The 14,279-nt window shown below is 43.7% G+C and overlaps 1 protein-coding gene across 2 annotated transcripts in view; it reads left to right on the top strand.

The window, feature by feature from the left end:
- Positions 1-14,279, top strand: part of LOC134008431 (son of sevenless homolog 1-like) — a 31,066-nt gene that overhangs the window by 14,104 nt on the left and 2,683 nt on the right. Inside the window, exons 9-21 of one of the 2 annotated variants that reach the window (XM_062447806.1) lie at positions 84-211; positions 2,985-3,646; positions 6,491-6,572; positions 6,751-6,873; positions 7,070-7,173; positions 7,455-7,677; positions 8,791-8,910; positions 9,347-9,509; positions 11,478-11,595; positions 12,078-12,250; positions 12,476-12,592; positions 13,060-13,333; positions 14,037-14,081. In XM_062447806.1, the coding sequence (XP_062303790.1) occupies positions 84-211; positions 2,985-3,646; positions 6,491-6,572; positions 6,751-6,873; positions 7,070-7,173; positions 7,455-7,677; positions 8,791-8,910; positions 9,347-9,509; positions 11,478-11,595; positions 12,078-12,250; positions 12,476-12,592; positions 13,060-13,333; positions 14,037-14,081 (2,332 nt within the window). The remainder of the gene's footprint in view (positions 1-83; positions 212-2,984; positions 3,647-6,490; positions 6,573-6,750; positions 6,874-7,069; positions 7,174-7,454; positions 7,678-8,790; positions 8,911-9,346; positions 9,510-11,477; positions 11,596-12,077; positions 12,251-12,475; positions 12,593-13,059; positions 13,334-14,036; positions 14,082-14,279) is intronic. The other variant, XM_062447807.1, reaches the window with a different exon arrangement.

The following is a 14,279-nucleotide window of genomic DNA, read 5'->3' as shown; positions in this document are numbered from 1 at the left end:
CCTCACCAGCGAAGCCACCTGATTCACCATTTCCTCCCCTCCTCCCCTCTCTCTATGCATATCTCCCCCAATGTTTTCCACAGCAACTTGAGGAGAAAAGCAAGGATGAGGAGGACAAAGAGTGTCTGAAGCAGGCCATCACCGCTTTGCTAAACCTCCAGAGCAGCATGGAGAGGATCTGCTCCAAGAGCCTGGCCAAGAGGAGGCTGAGGTAGGCCCCAACACTGACATCACTCCCCTTGTCCTCCACCAAACCAGCTGATTGGTGCCATTCTCCCCCTGCTGAAAATAAATCTATATAAAATGTTGGCTCTCAAATCAACACTGAAAAAGTAACGTTCTAAGGTTTCCATGAGGTTTGAAGCCAAAAAAATGTAAAATCACTTAATAAAGACCAGAAGCACCACTGCATGTATATGCTCGTGAGTACAGAGTACTCTTGCGTATACACACCTATAACAATAAAAATGTGCCCTGACATGAAGACATCAACACTGGTACACCCCAGTGCATTTATCAAAAGGTACAGGCTACGTAAACACACACGTTAACATTCATGCGACTGCCCTGTTGGAGCACCCCTCCCATCCTCTGTACACTCCACCCTAAAGCTAAGTCCTGAGTTTCCCTCTGGACCTAAAATAGACCTGTATGGGGGTCGTGGGGGATGGGATGGGGGGGGGGGGGGGGGTTGACGGGTTGTGTTGTCAGAGGGAAGTTGCGTCAGGAATTGGGCCATTCTGTTCTGGTATTATTGTTCTCTGGTTTGGAAAAAAAGAAAAGCTGAGAAAGAGATTGAGAGAGAGAGGAGGAAAAAAATCTAATCCCCTTTGAGCACTGGACTTCGGCATCCCATCTACACTGGACCAAACCTTTTTATTGATATCCCTCCTTATAGTTTTCTAGATTAGAAATTTACTTTAAATGCAGTTTTGTTCATTGCCTGCCCTGAATTGAAGATTGTTGAATATGAGGACATAGCTATAAGTTTCCGTTTTTGTCCCTTTGTTGCTGTGCTATTTTTGTCTAGTTTTTCTTTCATGGGGAAAGGATGGCTTATATTACGGTATGTTCATATGTCTATACTCTTTGGGAATGTGTGTCGGGGGGGGGGGGATTATTTAAAGAAACTTGGGTGAAATGGACAAGCTGTTGGGGTGTTTCTATTTTGGGGGTACCTCAAGGTTCAGTTTTGAGGACATATGTTTTTGGTACACCTTTCCTGTCTGTAGAGGTCTTTGTTCTCAAGAACAATGAACAAACCAGTAGTTCCATCATCACAGCCATTTTAATGATACTGTTATGTGTTTGATTGCTCTGAATTAGGCTAACCATGAATATCACTGAGTTGGTAATGCTTTGGTAATTCTTTGGAAAGGGCTCTCGATAGGACAAATAACTGTTTTGATACTACACTTGTTTGCTTCCATTTTACATACATTGAATGTACTTTTTATGTTCTGAAGATACACTACCATTCATTTTAAGGGGGAAGGGGGGGGTTTAGATGATTTGTATATAAAGATAATGAGATTGATAGTCCTGTGCTAATTCTCTAGATTTTTGGTGGGATGTACCACGGTGCTTTTGGTATGGAGTTTTGAGTGTAGTCTTGCTTGCCTTCAGAGGGGCTTTCAGTCGGGCCGCTTGACAGTCACCCTGTACTTTGAGGTGCTGGTATGAAGACAGGCGCGCACGAGTCGGGCTTGCCTACGGCCATCTCCACCTCTCGGGAGCGCTGACGCCTGTCGTGCGTCCCTGAAAACAAAGTAAGCTCCTTTTCCCCATGGTTGTTTACTCGTAGACTAGTTCAGATTCCTGTAGCGGTAATGTTAAATCCTTTTTTTTTCTCTTCGCGCGATTGATTGTATAACCCCCCCAGCAAATCTTTTACAAAGAAAAAAAGAAAAGATCTGGGCTGGAACAGTACAGGTGTGGTACAGTGCTGTTTGGTTACGTAGTTGGCTTTAAAGATGAAATCAGCTAATAAGTACCATTTGCTGATTCAACTTCTTCTGTGAGCAAGATTTTAGTGCTAACATTGTCTTTATTATCTCACTACTAATGGATATTCATTTCTAAATAACAGATAACCAGATCAAAATGAGATGGAATGTTGGAGAGAAGGAAAACGGTCCATTTTCATCTAATAGGATCACAAATGATCACTGATATTTTGATATTTGATTTCTGCTCAAATCGAAAACATGGACAGAAACATCTACTTAGGCCTATGAACACACTTCTTGCACCCTATTAACCTTTGGGTGTGGGCCCTTCCTCACTAGACTGCCATTTGTTCTAGTGCATTGTATGAAGGTTTAGTTGACTGGCCTTTTGGACTTGTTGTTTCTGAGATGCTAGGAGCAAGTGGCCACATGGAAAATCCTAACCATATTGTGTTGTGTCTATCAGTACTAAGAGAAGCAGTCAGTTGAATGGTCTTTGATCACCTCATTAACACTCCCATTTTGCTGACATTTCTGCTTCACAAAAACTACCAACCTACACAAATATTCAACTCAGTCTCCTCAGCCTTACTCAGCCTTGACTAGGTACATTTGTGAATACATTTCACAAATGTCCCTTTTCCAGCCTTCTGTACACACCATCCCACTCTTTTGTAATGTAACTTTGCTAACTTTACCTAACACCTTTTTGGTTCCAAAATGTATACAGGCAAATTTTCCTTCACTCTTGATATTTTCTTTTCTCACCTATTTTCTTTGTCTCTCACTATACTGTTTCATTCTGGCTCCATTATTGTCCTTCTGTCTGTCTTTCTCTCTTGTCACTCTCCTTCTCCCTTTGTCTCTTTCTCACTTCCACTCACGTCTTAAACTCAACCTAAATCTGAACTTCTGTCTTGTTCTCTCTTACTCCTTGCCTTTTCTCCACGATAGTATCATACCGTCTCACTCTGTCATCTATCTCTCCTACTCTCTCACTCCCTGATTCCCCCCCCCGTCCCCCCCCCCCTCCAGCGAGTCGGCCTGTCGCTTCTACAGCCAGCAGATGAAGGGAAAGCACCTGGCCATCAAGAAGATGAACGAGATCCAGAAGAACATCGACGGCTGGGAGGGCAAGGACATTGGCCAGTGCTGCAACGAGTTCATCATGGAGGGCACGCTGACACGCGTGGGCGCCAAGCACGAGCGCCACATCTTCCTGTTCGACGGCCTGATGATCTGCTGCAAGTCCAACCACGGGCAGCCTCGCCTCCCCGGCGCCAGCTCCACCGCGGAATACCGCCTCAAGGAGAAGTTCTTCATGCGCAAGGTCCAAATTAACGACAAGGACGATAAGGAGGGCGAGTACCGGCATGCCTTCGAGATCATCCTGAAGGATGGCAACAGCGTGGTGTTCGCCGCCAAATCGGCGGAGGAGAAGAACGGCTGGATGGCGGCGCTGATTTCGCTGCAGTACCGCAGCACGCTGGAGCGCATGCTGGACTCGGCCATGCTGCAGGAGGAGAAGGAGGAGCAGATGAGGCTACCGGGGGCGGAGTTGTACCGCTTTGCCGAGCCGGACTCTGAGGAGAACGTGGTGTTTGAGGAGAACGTCCAGTCCAAGTCGGGCATCCCCATTATCAAGGCGGGCACAGTGCTGAAACTCATTGAGAGGTTAACCTTCCACATGTATGCAGGTGAGATTTGACAGTCTTGAAGATTTGGTAACTGGAGACACACCAGTCTGGGTTTTCATTATTTGTTTATTTACCCTGCAAAGAACGGATGGCGGACTGGGAATTTCAATCACCTTACAGCACGCCGTAATATTATTGCAATTCCCAGTCCGCCATCCCAAGGTGGTTGCAATTACTAGCTTCTGGCTGTTCACTAACATATTTGAAATTCCAACAGCCGTAAAAGAAATGAACAACAAATCCTTGACAGAGTATTGATTGTTGATGCTGTATGCCCACACAGTGTCAAATAGCAGTCGCAAAAGGCCTGTTTGTGAAGTAAACTGATTGTTTTTGAGTTAAGGGGATACACTTCAAGGTTGGGGGAACGGTAACAGACATTGCTGTATAGGGCTATTAATAGGTTTAGTTTAAACTTGCAGTTCAAGTATTGCAAACAATATGAGAAAAAGAGTACACTGTACACAATACATGTCCAGTTTCCTTGCCTCAGTGGGTCAAGTGTCTAGCCAGAGGTGTCGATGTATAGCTAGGTCAGATTTGGTTGTTATTCCTCAAACCGCCACTTATTGAGACTTATTGTGTGACTCTCCACTTCAAGGAGGTAGTCCTAATACACAGGTGGTTCCCTTTTTGTTGCTGTTGAGTCATGTTTGTGTTTGAACACACTTCCCTGACTATTTCTGTCACCCTCTTGTTGTTTTACTGAAAACCTTGGGGTTTGTGCAAACATGGTGTAAACTAAACATGGAGAAGGAGATAGTGGAAGGTCCATGTCTTCCCTAACATTTGTCAGCCAGTGTCCTTTCAGAGCTGTTTTTAAGCATGCGGTAAATATTTGACAAATCTTGACGTCAGAAGCCGGGACACGATGACCTGCTTTGTCCTTGTGTCATTTACACACTGATAACAGAACTGAAAACTGAGATGGGAGGCCTATTCGTCTTTGAGTGTCATTTAGCAGTTAGTGGTCGCTAGTTAGCCTTTCCTGTCAGTAATTGACTGTTTAAACATTGGTCTTTTTGTAGCAATTACACCATTAAGGTAATACATTTGAGGACCTCTATGGTGCACCAAGGCTAAACACTAAAGAACCTGGCCCGGGTTTTACTGCAACACTGGGATATTTTTTTTTACCTAACTTGATACAAGCCAGCGATTGCACCAATAAGCTTTTCATTAAGAATCATGGAGCTATTTGTAGAAAATAAATCGCTGTTTCAAAGTTCCAGTAATCCCTGAAACCAAATGTTGAATTTGTGTTTAGTCAATATGTTTTTTTAATTCTAATAATTATGATAATTTAAAAAGTATAGTGTTGCTCCTGAAACATACTTCAAACCTCCTCAGTATGTCTATCTAAAGTATATGTCCCCTCAGACGTACTTTTTTTCAGAACAAGGTTTGATGTCAGTTTATTGGATAGTTGGGCACAGAAGCTTAATCTGAGAGTCACCTGAACAGGAGAAATTTGGGTATTGAGGCTTTAAATGGCCCTGAACTAGACAGGGAAATCAAATAGAAAGTGGGGGCGAAAGGTGATTTCGATAGGTCTGTGAGGCGCTAGCTGTTCTATGTCTGTTAGTCCATGTGCACTTCATTTGCTTTGTCTGGAGGCCAAGAGGGTTTAAGTACAAGACAAAGCCAGACAAGAGAATTCCTCATGTGGGTGGACTATCTAGCTAACACCCCTAAATAAACTTCCTCCCCCCAAAAAAACAGGTACGGTGGTAAATATAGGCTGCCATTTGTCTTTTTAGTTTCCAACAGTCGGTGCGCTGCCGATTTCTAATAAGCCAAGGGAAACAAGTCTTTTGAGGAAAGTGTGTGTGTGTGTCCCATTAACATTTGGAAGGGGAAAAAGGTGCTTCCTGTACGATGCACCTAATGTTTGGACCCCATTACCACACCCAGTAGACAGGGGAGGGAGGTCAAACACGCATACACACACACATTCCTGTCTACCATGTATACCTACTTTGGCATTGTGTCTCTTGATATTCACTTGCAACAAAGTAGTAGCCTGCCATTCTAAACAAACTTTCGCAGCCACAAAATGTTGGTTCTCCAACTTGAGTTGTGTCTACTGACCAGTTTCCACCTCTTTGTGTCTGGGACCCTGATCTTAGCATGGCTGCTCTTTGTCTTACTGTGAACACGCTGTGTGTATGTTGCTAGGGTGGGAGGGGAATGAGTGAACAGTCTATTTTAAGTGTGTGTGTGTGTGTGTGTGTGTGTGTGTGTGTGTGTGTGTGTGTGTGTGTGTGTGTGTGTGTGTGTGTGTGTGTGTGTGTGTGTGTGTGTGTGTGTGTGTGTGTGTGTGTGTGTGTGTGTGTGTGTGTGTGTGTTCTGAAGTGCTGTAGTGGCTGCGTGCGTCAGAGCAGCGTCTGTTTCCTGATTGGAATGTTTCCAGGCCAATTGTTTGTAAATCCACACTAAGGCAGCTATTGTTCCCTCTACTGGATGCCCACCCCCCACCAGCCCCTCCTTCAGTGAAACAGCCCAGGACAGATCCATCATGTGAACAAGTGTCTCTGCTTCACTGCTCACTGCTTGTTATGTACTGGAAATGATGCTCTCCTCTACGACCAGCAGAACAGGGGCAGATACATTGACAGTGTTGTATAGTATTTTAAGGATGCCAAGTACTTGGAAAAACACTTGAGTTGGCCTACCAAACTATAGGAAACATCTGATACACCCACTGTCCCTCTTGACCCTGAACAGCATGGCAGCATGACCATTTAGGCACCTACAATGTCTAGCCTTATACTTCATCAGTATATTAATAAGCAGATCTTATTTTTGTGATTATGTAGTAATATCTGTTTTGTCTTGTTGCAGATCCCAATTTTGTCCGAACATTTCTAACGACCTACAGGTCTTTCTGCAAACCTCAGGAGCTGTTGGGTCTTCTAATGGAGAGGTATTTGAGAAGATATATGTTATAAGGAACTTGTAACCGGCACCATTCTACTAAGACAAGCAACAAAGTACATTGCTGTGTAATTACTCACCATAAATCCACAGTGTCACACCACGTGATAAAATTGACTTTATTAAGCTTCTGAATGCATTGATTTTGTTGTTCCGGAACCTTCCAGGTTTGACATCCCTGAGCCCAAGCCCACGGAAGCAGACCAGATGGCTATAGAGAACGGAGACCAGCCCCTCAGCGCTGAACTCAAGCGCTTCCGGAAGGAATTCGTCCAACCGGTCCAACTTCGGTATCCTGATCACACACTATCACCCCACTCATAGCTACTACACTATTAGTCGAGCAAAAACAATGGAAGAACTGATATGTTCAATGTGTGCTCAGTAAAGAAGGCTATATGAAGTCATCTTTCAAGCTTTAGTCTCGGCAAGTTTAGTTCACAGCTGTTTTGGAAGTGATGCTAACTGGTAATTCTCTTCTTGCAGGGTATTGAATGTATGTCGCCACTGGGTGGAGCACCACTTCTATGATTTTGAGCGGGACGCCCATCTACTGAAGCGCCTGGAGGAGTTCATAGCATTGGTGCGAGGTATGGGATCTTAAGCTAGGAAAGACTTTTCATTCTCCCTCTTGCTTCAATTGTAATGCGCCGTGGATTGAATTAAGATCGTAGAAGGTCCTGCATAGGTATCAACGTTTTGTCCCAAATCTCATGTAATGTCAAATAAAAACAGTAAAGTTTAAAGAGGCCACTGCTTGTACAACCACATATGATCAAGAAACCTCAAAGTTTCATTATGCGATCTGGGGGTTAAAGCCACCGAGAAGACCTCTCTCCACAAAGCAAATTTGACCCTTTCCCCCCTCCAGGCAAGGCCATGAAGAAGTGGGTGGAGTCCATAACCAAGATCATCCAACGGAAAAAGCAGGCCCAGGCCAATGGGCCCAGCCACAACATCACCTTCGAGAGCTCTCCTCCACCCATCGAGTGGCACCTCAGCAAACCCGGACAGACAGACCAGTTTGACCTCATGACCCTGCACCCCATCGAGATCGCCCGTCAACTCACCCTGTTGGAGTCTGACTTCTACAGGTGCGGCCATTGTTGTTTTGGTTTACAAGGTTTTGGCGATGATCATGCGTCTGCTTGTATGTTGTTTTGTGTGAGTGGCTGCAGTTTGATCCCAGCTCAGTACATAATATTATCATAATGTTCAATAGACGGTGCTAGGATCCATTTAACCTTTTTTCTTTTATTACATAAGTATTTGTATACTTGTGGGAAAGCACCACATCTGTCAGGGAATTTGAGGTCATTTGTTGCTCTCCTACCTGCTGAGAATGAACCTTGTAAACTCAATGACAATGAGGCAAGATTGTGTAAGACAACCCCATTCATGGATATTTTTAATTTATATTGTTACTTAAGTGGTCTGCATTTTTCCCAGTGAATGAAATGTAACTCCTGATCTTTCATACTTCCAGTCTTCACTGGACCCACTTCCTCAGTTTCAAGTTTGTTTTCTGATTGTCCTCCTTTCTAACATTACATCTTGTTTGATACAATACAGAGGGGTTAAACACACACACAAACAAACACAAATCACCAATTGAGAGAGGACATGGGGACATACTTCCCTTTTGTTGTCACACTCTAGCATTGGGCGTACCCAAGGTTAGCCCCTAAGCTCTTTTTCCCACGCAGTACTCATTCCCTGTTGTTTTAAAATGGCTGCCAGTATTGTCTTAAAATACCACAACAACCCTGGCAAAGAGAACCTCCTGAGCTGCCAAAGATGGATTTTATGATGTTGCCCCTTAAGTCCTGATACAGGACCGGCCTTTTTGGTTATTTTAATACAGAGCTGGTTAGTCATTTGCACAGTAGTAGGGTGCAGTTTCCATTCCACGGGACCAGACACACAACTCATCTTATTAAATCATCATACTTTGATCATCATACTTCAACTTTGATACTGCCCTACTTTGACGATTCTGTGTTGGTCGAGAACCTTGTCCTCAGTGATCTATTCTATTAAACCTATTTAGAGTAGTAAGGATATCAGTACAGTCTGAATTTTTTTTGTTATTACTATGCAGATTTTTTTGAACAATATTTGACACATCTATCTTAATACAATTAATTCTCTTCGTTCCGTTTGTGTAATGTGAATACATGTCAACCCTTGCTGACCTATTCCCACAGGGCAGTGCAGCCGTCTGAACTGGTAGGTAGTGTCTGGACCAAGGAGGACAAGGAGCTGAACTCACCCAACCTCTTACGAATGATCCGCCACACCACCAACCTCACGCTGTGGTTTGAAAAGTAAGGACCCCTTTACCAAATACACAAGAAGATTTCTTTCTCACAACAGTCTATGCTCAACAACTTGATGTCATAATGTTGTGCTATAACAGGGTTTTATGGCTAGAATGCACTTCATGGCTAGATGTCTCAAATGTGTCAGGGTTTGGTTTTGGTTTAGGTAAGCACTGAGTCGTTTTCCTTACCCTCCCCCTTCCAATTTTCTCAATGGAAAGGAAGGAATCATTTAAGGGAGCTCATTGTTTGATTACTTGTTAGGCTTAATTAGAAGTACCCTATTCCTAACAGTTTAATCTCATCATGGCTAAGTCAAAGTATGTCTTAAATGAACACTGCAAACAAATTGGAACTGTATTTGGTCAAGTAAACATTTGAAAATGTGAAATGTTTTGTTTGTTATTCTTCCTCACCTTGCTCTCCTGCCCTCCCTCTCTAGGTGCATAGTGGAGACAGACAACCTGGAGGAGCGGGTGGCGGTGGTGGCTCGCATCATCGAGATCCTGCAGGTCTTCCAGGAGCTCAACAACTTCAATGGCGTGCTGGAGGTGGTCAGCGCCATGAACTCCTCCCCGGTGTACCGTCTGGACCACACGTTTGAGGTTATTTAAATATATACAGTTAGGTCCATAAATATTTGGACATTGACACAATTTTCATCATTTTGGCTCTGTATACCACCACAATGGATTTGAAATGAAACAATCAAGATGTGCTTTAAGTGCAGACTTTCAGCTTTAATTTCAGGGTATTTACATCCAAATCAGGTGAACGGTGTAGGAATTACAATACATTTTATATGTGGCCCCCCCCCTTTTTAAGGGACCAAAAGTAATTGGACAATTGGCTGCTCAGCTGTTCCATGGCCAGGTGTATGTTATTCTCTCATGGGAGTTCATTATTTCATTGACAAGGAGCAGATAAAAGGTCTAGAGTTCATTTCAAGTATGGTATTTGTGTTTGGAATCTGTTGCTGTCAACTCTCAATATGAAGTCCAAAGAGCTGTCACCATCAGTGAAGCAAGCCATCGTTAGGCTGAAAAATCAAAACAAACCTATCAGAGAGATAGCAAAAACATTAGGTGTGGCTCAATCAACTGTTTGGTACATTCTTAAAAAGAAAGAATGCACTGGTGAGCTCAGCAACACCAAAAGACCCGGAAGACCACGGAAAACAACTGTGGTGGATGACAGAAGAATTCTTTCCCTGGTGAAGAAAAACCCCTTCACAACAGTTGGCCAGATCAAGAACACTCTCTAGGAGGTAGGCATATCTGTGTCAAAGTCAAAAATTAAGAGAAGACTTCACCAGAGTAAATACAGAGGGTTCACCACAAGATGTAAACCATTGGTGAGTCTCAAAAACAGGAAGACCAGATTAGAGTTTGCCAAAAAACATCTAAAAGAGCCTGTACAGTTCTGGAACAACATCCTATGGACAGATGAGACCAAGATCAACTTGTACCAGAATGATGGGAAGAGAAGAGTATGGAGAAGGGAAGGAACTGCTCATGATCCAAAGCATACCACCTCATCAGTGAAGCATGGTGGAGGTAGTGTTATGGCGTGGGCATGTATGGCTGCCAATGGAACTGGTTCCCTTATATTTATCGATGATGTGACTGCTGACAAAAGCAGTAGGATGAATTCTGAAGTGTTTCTGGCAATATTATCTGCTCAGATTCAGCCAAATGCTTCAGAACTCATAGGACGGCGCTTCACAGTGCAGATGGACAATGACCCGAAGCATACTGCGAAAGCAACCAAAGAGTTTTTTAAGGCAAAGAAGTGGAATGTTCTGCAATGGCCAAGTCAATCACCTGACCTAAATCCAATTGAGCATGCATTTCACTTGCTAAAGACAAAAATGAAGGGAAACTGCTCCAAGAACAAGCAGGAACTGAAGACAGTTGCAGTAGAGGCCTGGCAGAGCATCACCAGGGACGAAACCCAGCGTCTGGTGATGTCTATGGGTTCCAGACTTCAGGCTGTCATTGACTGCAAAGGATTTGCAACCAAGTATTAAAAGTGACAATTAGATTTATGATTATGTTAGTTTGTCCAATTATTTTTGGTCCCTTAAAAAGGGGGGGGGCACATATAAAATGTGTTGTAATTCCTACACCGTTCACCTGATTTGGATGTAAATACCCTGAAATTAAAGCTGAAAGTCTGCACTTAAAGCACACCTTGATTGTTTCATTTCAAATCCATTGTGGTGGTATACAGAGCCAAAATGATGAAAATTGTGTCAATGTCCAAATATTTATGGACCTAACTGTACATACAGTACTATGCACAAAAGTGTTTTGCGGCAAAAAATTCGGAACATTGCACTTTTATACTGAAACAAAAATAATGAAGACAAAAGAGAAATATTTAAGATAATATTTGTGTAAAAAATCTTTGGTGCCTGAGTCTTTTGCACAGTAATGTATACAAAGCTTTTTGTCTTGTTATTTACTTTTTTTCTTTTACTGATGACGTTGATACGAGATTAGCAGAATTACATCACATGGCTTCTGGTAAACCTTACACATAAATGTCACTCGTTTTGCTTCTCATCTCAGCAAATCCCGAGCCGACAACGTAAGATCCTGGAGGAGGCCCACGAGCTAAGCGAAGACCACTACAAGAAGTACCTCGCCAAGCTTCGCTCCATCAACCCCCCCTGCGTGCCCTTCTTTGGTACGTCCCCGGCACACAACGCTTCAACGGATTACAACGGCAATGCCAGTTTTGGCAGGGGGGGAGGGGCATTGGAGTGCCTTTGCAATTGTCCTTGATTAGCCTAATGTATATTGTGGATGACACCTGACTGACCATTTTGAGACTGGTTGCACCCCTGAATCTTCACGATATATGAGGAAGTTGATGTGTATGAAAATCTAAAAGTAATCGCAACTTTGGGGGAAAAGGGAAACCTACAAGGTGTATAGCCACATACACCTTGTAGGTGCATCCGTTTGTGGTGGCATTGTGATTAGGATTTTCAGATGAACATTCAATGATGAAAGACGAAACATCATCAGTAAAAGAGTGTCATCATGGCTATAAATACTTATCTTAATTTTTCTATAATTTCACTTTTTACAGACATGCTTTATGCCTGTTATGATGTTTGTCATAGCTTGCCATGGTGTGACGTTTGTGCTCACTGTCCTCCACAGGGATCTACCTGACCAACATCCTGAAGACCGAGGAGGGGAACCCAGACTTCCTGAAGAGGCACGGCAAGGAGCTCATCAACTTCAGCAAGCGGCGGAAAGTAGCAGAGATCACAGGAGAGATCCAGCAGTACCAGAACCAGCCTTACTGCTTACGGGTCGAGAACGATATCAGGGTAAGGCCAGGTTTACAAACCACAATATAGTTGCAAGGGTTCATGGGAATTGGAACAACGTGAAATTACATTGGAAACGTTTGGCAGGTTTTCTTGGAATTACATTTAAATTCCTAGTAATAGATTGTAAGTAACTCGCTTATTTGAAGTTGCCAACCATGTACATCAGTACAGAAAACATTCCTCTTTGTGCTTCATTGCGTCTTTCTCTTTTTTGCTACACAGAAGTTTTTTGAGAACCTGAATCCAATGGGGGAGAAAGCTGAGAAGGAGTTTGCAGACTACCTGTTCAACAAGTCCTTGGAGATTGAGCCCCGCAACGCTAGGTCGTTGCCTCGATTTGTAAGTCTTTTAGGTTTTTGGCTCCTGTTTCAGCTACATCAACATTGTCTATGGTTCCTTATCGTGACCAATGCAAATCATTAGCGGAACCCTGTTCTGGACTATGGCCTGTAGATGCTCAATTTACTATGATCACCTAACCAGTTTTTGCACATTAGCAGAGGTTACGGCAGTCTGTTTTTGATAAATTGATTATATACAGATCATTTATAAGGCAATATCCACATACAAAGTTACCATAGCTAGTGTTAATACTGTTTTACTGAATAAGATTGAAATGTAAGGATAAAAAAAATGATGCCAACCCCAATTTCCTGACGTTGACCTGAAGTTAGCAAACTGTGTTACCAACTACCTATGCACTAATTACAACGTACAGTATATGTGTAGTAGTATGTTTAGGATCCAATATATAGCTGCAGCTCTCTGATTTATTTGCCCACCTCCCCCTTGCTCTCCCACCCCAGGCCAAGAAGTACAGCTGCCCTCTCAAATCGCCCGGTGTACGCCCCTCCTCGGTCCGCCCGGGCACCATGCGCCACCCGACGCCGCTACAGAACGAGCCGCGCAAGATCAGCTACAGCCGCATCCCCGACAGCGAGACAGAGAGCGGCGCCGCCTCCGCACCCAACTCGCCCCGCACCCCGCTTACCCCGCCGCCGGCCTCCGCCGCCTCCAGCTCCACAGACATCGGCAGCGTCTTCGACTCGCCCCAGGGCCCCAGCAGCCCCTTTCACTCCAGTAGGTTCTTCACAGTCGGATTTCGCACCAGAGGTTTTCAGGATGGTTTTAGAAACGTATGGCTTGGGGAGAGATGAAAGGAACCATGACTGTCAAGAAACAATGCAGCTAGTTGAGGCAATTTGGCAGCAGTTTACCATTGATATCTAGATGAACTATTAAAGAGAAAGGGATTGTCTCTGGACAGAGGTGTTTTAAACATACTCAAAAGCTACAATGTTAAATATTACAAACATTATTCACATTTTAGTCCATTTCAACATAGTTTGTGTTAAATGTTATATTCCTGTTATGTGTCATTTGGTATATGCAAATGGTTATATTCCCATTGTGGGTCGAACTAACCCTGAACTAACTCATTGTACATTTCCTCTAACATGCATTACGCAGTACAAGTTTCAAACAATGGATTGCAGTTTTGTTTTGCAGGGAAAATAGAATAAGTGATAAGAAATAGAGTAGTTTACGTTCTCTTTGGCACCAAGCAAACTAAATCAACTTGAAATCTAATCAGTTATCCATCTGCAAGAAATTATAGATGTTTTTAATGAAAGGACGTTGTTTTCCACACATTTAGTCTACTCTAGTGATGAGGGTGTAATAAGGGTTTGACATGGAACCAGGCCAACTCGGTCATGTACTCGTCTCAGGGCCTCTTCTCTCTCTCCTTCTCTCCACTGGTCTTGCCCCCCTCTCCGCGCAGACTGCGACAGCATCTTTGCCCCGGTCTCCCTCCCACACGGCCTACGTCAGTATGAGCTCGCACAAGCCTACGTACATGTTGTCAGTGACACCCCAACGTTCCCCCCCCCCCCCCCTCCATGTCCCCTACCCTCCTATGCAACCAACCAGTCAACCCCTTTCTCACTCCGCCCCAACTTCCTCTCATCTTTCCCGTCCATTCGTTTCCCCTCGCATGCACCCAACATGTCCTTCCATGGCTCCG

The sequence above is a fragment of the Osmerus eperlanus genome, chromosome 22, assembly GCF_963692335.1.
Source record: "Osmerus eperlanus chromosome 22, fOsmEpe2.1, whole genome shotgun sequence".
Classification (NCBI taxonomy): domain Eukaryota; kingdom Metazoa; phylum Chordata; class Actinopteri; order Osmeriformes; family Osmeridae; genus Osmerus; species Osmerus eperlanus.
This window is presented reverse-complemented; position numbering and strand designations above follow the sequence as displayed.